The sequence below is a fragment of the Gymnoscopelus microlampas genome, assembly GCF_963454915.1.
Source record: "Gymnoscopelus microlampas genome assembly, chromosome: 7".
In the NCBI taxonomy this organism is placed as follows: domain Eukaryota; kingdom Metazoa; phylum Chordata; class Actinopteri; order Myctophiformes; family Myctophidae; genus Gymnoscopelus; species Gymnoscopelus microlampas.
The window spans coordinates 48,543,676-48,549,825 of record NC_139944.1 but is presented as its reverse complement, the minus strand read 5'-3'; the positions used below and the strand labels follow the sequence as shown (position 1 = coordinate 48,549,825).

The window sequence follows — 6,150 nt, the reverse complement described above, 5'->3', positions numbered from 1 at the left end:
ACCGAGAAAAAAAAGAAAGAAAAAACGGAAGTCTCGCTAGACAAGATTTCAATCTCGTCAGATCTCACCAAAAAAAAAAAAAGCTATTAAAATACGCGATCTAACGCAAGGCACACGTTTTAAGCTGTGGCGGACCCGGGATGGAGTTATGAACATTTTCTACTGCACCATTCATCCTAAGATATCATAACATCATAGAAAAGGTAAGAAAACCGTGGTCCAAAATTCCCCTTTAAGTGTGTATGCATGTGATTATCTCAGCACTCCTGGTGCAATGACACTTTCTCACTCTGCTGCGGCTGATCTTGACCACAGCAGTCCAAGGAAATGCATGCACATCCACACAGAGTCTCACCGCTCCCTGCATCTTGGTGGGCCCTTATGATTGCTTCGCGAGCCTCGAACTCCTGCTGAAGGGCTTCGAGGTATTTCCGGTCGGCTTCCCTATCCTCCTCCGTTTCCGGTTTGAAGTCGCTCACCACCACCATAAAGATACACAGCATTATGGTAATGTGAGGTATGTAAAGATAGAATGTTATTTGTAGTAGCGTGAGTACCGAGGAGATGAAGCTTGGACTCAGTGGTGTGGGGTCCGGCGCAGGGCAGGGGGCCACCTTTGTCCTGATTGTCACACACTGAGACTGCGTGCTTTCCCTGGCTCTCCTCTGGGCATGTTTGAAGTCTCTGCCCGTTCCTAAATGCAGACACACGCGGTAGAATGTCTCTGCACGCAGGTGGGTCAGGTTGAAGCTCTGTGTGCCGGCCAGAATGCGTGTGGTGTACGTAGGTCTGTGTGCGTCGGAGGATATGGCTTGCCAGGACAGACGTGTTGAGGGGAGTCTGTGTCCATTTTGCCAGGACAGGACGGCATAGTGTTCTCCGACCTCCCGCACTTCCAAAACAGCCTCGGTTCTGTAGCTTGGATACGTCCGCAGCCGATCGGCCAGCTCCCCTTTCCTTTTCCTGTCTTTGGCACGCAGCCCCACAGTAACGCTGCGAGTGTCTGCCCCCAGGGCATTCTCTGCTATGCACGTATACAGCCCTGTCTCGCTGGCGGTCACCGCAGAGATCTCCAGAGTTCCTTCGGGTAGAAGCCGGTAGTTGCCAGAAGAGTTGGGAGCTTGTGGGATGTGGTCTTCGGGCTCACCGGACGAGGGGCTCGAGGAGTTTGTGAGGTTGGATGCTTGGGAGGCTGCATGGCCGAGGCGGGGAACGGGGTCTGTTTTGTTTTCAGCCGCATAGCTGATCGCGGGTCCCAATCTCTTCCCAGAGGGGGTCACCCAGTAGAGTTCAGGTTGCGGCTCTGCCAAGGCTCGGCAGTGTAGGGCCAGGCTGCCTCCTTCTCTCACCCCCACGTAGGACGGAAGGGGACTGGGTGTGATCACGGGAAGACAGGAGGCGGACATCTCATTGGTGGACACGTCTCTCACTCTACGAGCTTTCAGTTCTGGAGGTTCGGAGCACAGAGTCGCCCGGGGCTGGATAAAACGCACCACTCGAGGCCACGGCGTGTTTGTCTGTCTGTCTGGCGGCGCAACCTCGTCAGTGTGCGGACGAGAGGATTCCTCGGCCGCCCAGCGGAACAGGCAGTCACAGCGGAGCGGGTTAGAGTGCAAGCTGACCTCCTGTAGACTGGGCAGGGACAGCAGCGTGTGTTGATGCAGCGCACTGAGGGAGTTAGAGTTCAACATGAGACTCTCCAGCCTGCTCAGCTGAGAGAAGGCGTGGGGGTGAATGTAGGACAACCGGGGGTTGTTGGTGATCTCTAGCTTGGTGAGTTCCGGCAAGTTCTCCAGTGCCGCCTTCTCTATTGACACCAGTGCCTCCATGTTGTTCAGGCCCAGCTCCTTCAGGTGGACCATGTCCCGAAAGTCTCCTGTCTCGACCAGCCTGATTTGGTTCTTGTTGAGGTCCAGGAACTTCAGACCCGGCACTCGCCTCAGGGCCTGTGTGGGGACTCTGGTCAGCAGGTTGTCGTAGAAAGAGAGGCTCTCCAGGCGGTCCAAGCCATCCAGGGCATTTTCGGCCAGGCCCCTCAGGCCCATACCTCCGAGCACGAGACTGCGGAGGGAACTCAGGGCCAGGAATCCCTGCTCAGGGAGGACCTCCACAGGGTTCCCCCCCAGCATCAGGACCTCCAAGCTTGGAAGCGCACTGAACCACTGAGGATCGATGGAGTTCAGCCTGTTGTTGTTGATGTGAAGTCGTAGGAGTGAGTCCAGGCCGACGAATGCCCCAGGTGCCAGTGAGCGTAAGCGGTTGTGACTGAGGAACAGCTCCTGCAGGGCCGGTAGAAAGCAGAAGGAGCCGTGCGGGAGATGAGTGAGCCGGTTCTCCTCGAGGTGCAGAGACTGCAGCGAAGGCAGGGAGAGATTCTGGGTCACTGTCCTGACCCTGCTGAGGCGGTTCTGGGAGAGGTCCAGCTCGGTGAGGTTGGGCAGTGTGTGCAGCGCTGAACTCTCCAGGCCAAAGAGCAGGTTACTCTGCAGACGCAGGGTGTGCGTGTCCTGGGGTAAGGGGAACGGGAGCTGGGTGAGGAGGAGGTCATTGCAGTCCACGGTGGGAGCTTCGTGGTACACTGACTCGGGGGAGAACCATGGCTTGATCTGACACACACAACGTGCAGGGCAGGAGACGTGCCATGGTAGTGATTGGATCACCACAACGCCGGACACGCTCGCACTGAAGACCACACAAAGGAATAACTTTGTGTGTAGAATTGCTGACGTCGACCTCATAGTCTTCACAGCTGTTCAAGCGTTGGTTCAGATCAAGAAATTTAGGATCCAACTTTGAGAAAGTATTATGAGGATTCGAGATGAATCGGCTGGTGTGTGTTTACTACAACAGACCTTATTGAAGGTAGAACAGATTGTTTAACAGTGCAAGAAGTTAAGCCGTATCTGAGAAGGTAAACAGAATAGATTCTGGTTCTGAATGGATATGGAAATTAGATCTGTAAATTCCCTTGACAAATCAAGGTGGGCTTTGTTTTGCCCGGCAGGTGTATGCGGTTAACGTTGCCGGCAGTGGTAGAACTGTAGGTGGGAATTTGCAGTTGATGGTCTCTGTTGTCACACAGTTCTTGGTCTTACATCCTGGCAACAGATGGAGGATGTGTGGCTTATGGTGTGGTTCGCTGAGTTGTCAGGAGCAATACTAGACAAAGACACAGAGAGAGAGAGAGAGAGAGACTGTGTGAATAAGAGGAAAGAGAGGAGAGTAAGAGCAAGCCATTACAATAACTAGGCATTTCAACCAGTCATAGCATTTTCACAGTGTTGTGTTCTAGTTTTTTTCGGAAGGTATACGCTACGATACGATGCGCGTGGTCGTGGGTATACGCTCTCGCGTTTTCAATGGATGAAACAGTTTTTGAAGGTATACGGTAGCGACGGAAAAAAATCTCAAGGTATACGCCGTACACAGCATCTGACGGTAGAACACATCACTGCATTTTCAGCTGATAACATTCTCAAACTTTAAAACAAAAGAGAGTGAAGTAGCCTGTACGTGATCTAACATACCTCATACATTCCCACTGAGCTGAGGTGTACTATTAATGTATTTAAGAGGTCGTGTGGAGAAATGTAAATGGATGCAGTTCAGGAGATATGAAGAATGAGGGAAGAGAAAGTAGACTGAGGAATTTGGATAAAGGAGAAGAGGATCTATGATGTATTTTCAAAGCAAACCCTGATCATAGCAACAGCACATTTCGGCACCATTAATATTCCAATCTCCTATGGGCTTCTTCTTCAGGTCTTCAGAGAAATAGGGTGATTATTTGGGGCTGAACAGCATATCAATATTTCACTTTCCATTCTCAGTGAAGGCATCAAGTTGCACACTTGTAATGATCTACTCCTCAACTATTCTAGTGTCAACCAAAAGCACTCTGGAGATTTTATATTAGAATGGTCTGTTTTCAGCCTTTGCTGCGCTTTAGGTAGGTTTGTGTGCTGCATTCCCTCTAGCAGCGACAAATCTACAAAACGACCAATAATGAATTGCATTTTTATAGCGCTTTTCCAAGTGCTCAGAGCGCTTTACAATGGTTCATTCATTCATACGGGGGGGGGGGGGACATTGGGAGGTGGAGCGGCGAACAGTCGACGCCACAAAAACACCATAACACCATGAAAAGAAAGTTGAGGGCGTCTCAACTTTGATATGTGGCGCGTCATGTCGTCATGCAGTAATACGGTAACATGTGGCAGTAGCCTGTCACTTTGTTTTTGCGGCTAGTGTGAACACCACTAAACGCAACACACATGTTTTTTGCGTGCTGACAAAAGGGCAGGAGAGGGTGTGTCATTGGAACACAATTTCACAGGCTGCGCCAGTAAAACAAGGCCTAAACATTCATGACCAAACACAGCCGAGGCCGACAGTCTCAAATACTCAATGTTGACTGGGCTCTTAAGAAAGATATACTACAAGGACATGCTTTGAGGTCGAGGTCGAGCTGCTGTAGTTCACTGAACAATACGTATGAAATCACTTTTAATCTCGATGATCTACAGCGTTGGTTCTCAAAGTGGGGTCCGGGGACCCCCAGGGGTACTTGAGGGGTTTCCAGGGGGTACCCAGCTAAATGATGGACAGGAACCAAATGGACCTTTATGGGTCTGTAACTCTGAGAGTGTACAAATGGAACCAAATGGACCCTAACGGGTCCATTTGGTTCCATTTGTACTCTCTCAGAGTTAGATTAACATTGATTTTACAATATGAATTGGGGTCCCAGAGATAGAAATGTCATTAAATGGGGGTCCGTAGCCTAATGCATGTCAAACTGGGGGTCCTTGAAATTAAAATGGTTGAGAATCACTGCTATAGAGCCGTAAAAATCTTCTCTTATGGGGGTCCCTGGCATATCTATTCAAATGGGGGTCCGCGGGCTAATAAGTGTCAATTTGGGGGTCCTTGACATGAAAAAGTTTGAGAACCACTGATCTACAGTGACTCATGATGTGGGCTGATCAGGTCGAGCTCAGTCTGCCGGATAGCTGAGGGGCCGCTTGTCCCAAGAAGTTCTCTAGGGCTTTTGACTTCATCCACCCTGCCTCTTATCTATAATTTCCTCACTAACACTTAGCGAGTTGCCTAGACGAGCAACAAAAGGCCATCAGACCTTTCCATCTCACAAAAGGTCAGGGTGATGTCCTTACCAGAAGGCCTGTAGAGCTTAATCGTTATTGGCCAGTGCTAGTGACATTATTGGCAGATGGAATCAGTGTGAATTCCATCTGCCCGTGTGTGTGTGTGTGTGTGTGTGTGTGTGTGTGTGTGTGTGTGTGTGTGTGTGTGTGTGTGTGTGTGTGTGTGTGTGTGTGTGTGTGTGTGTGTGTGTGTGTGTGTGTGTGTGTGTGTGTGTGTGTGTGTGTGTCAGTACTATTTCACCCTGGCTAGGATGGACTTCAATCCCAATATTTCTTGGTTTGTGTCTTGGTGTTGAATGAATGTTACAGATGCCTATTGATGTAGAAAGTGCTTTTTTTTAAAATAGAAAGTACAATAAAACAAATCAAGCCTACTCATAACCTCTTAAAATCTGTTGTTGTAACAATCGCATGAAATAATAAGGACGTTTGTCTGGGTGCACTAGTCATAGCACAGCCATAGCTAATCAGAAGGTCACTGGTTCGCCGATATTTGTCGAAGTGTCCCTATAAGCCATACACCTAACCCGCAATCTGGGAACCCATTCGGTTAAAAAAGAAGAAAATTGTTAGCAGAATCAGTCTTGAGAGATTACCTAACCCCTAATTGCTTCCGTTCCAAGCGCTCATCATAACCATCTGACAACCATCAAGCTGAGTGAAGCTTAGGACTAATGAGGTAATCAAATTAAAATGTGCAAAATTTTACTTTTCAGGAAATGGAAAAAAATAATCTGCGTTCCATTTATTTTGGGCATGCCATTTTTGAGAAAATAGAACCTCTACAACCTCTTGATCTTGTAGATCTGCTTCATTAGCTACTTTTGTGAGACAGTGTCATATGATGAAAGTATATGATGGCTACTACCTGAGATTTTGCAGCATTCCTCTATTGTCTGTTTTTACTTTTTTTAGTGTTATATGTACGTATTGTAAATAATGTCAATGTCTTGGTGTATCCTGTCTGTCTCAGTAGACACCTGTG

The 6,150-nt window shown here is 48.7% G+C and overlaps 1 protein-coding gene across 1 annotated transcript; it reads right to left on the bottom strand.

Annotated features, from left to right (window-relative positions):
* Window positions 1-257: 257 nt before the first annotated feature.
* Window positions 258-2,738, bottom strand: LOC311048610 (leucine-rich repeat neuronal protein 2-like; the record flags this gene model as incomplete). The annotated part of the gene is made up of 1 exon (XM_084061873.1): window positions 258-2,738. The coding sequence occupies one exon, from the start codon at window positions 2,736-2,738 to the stop codon at window positions 258-260; it is 2,481 nt and encodes an 826-aa protein (XP_083917999.1).
* Between the last annotated feature and the right edge of the window lie 3,412 nt (window positions 2,739-6,150).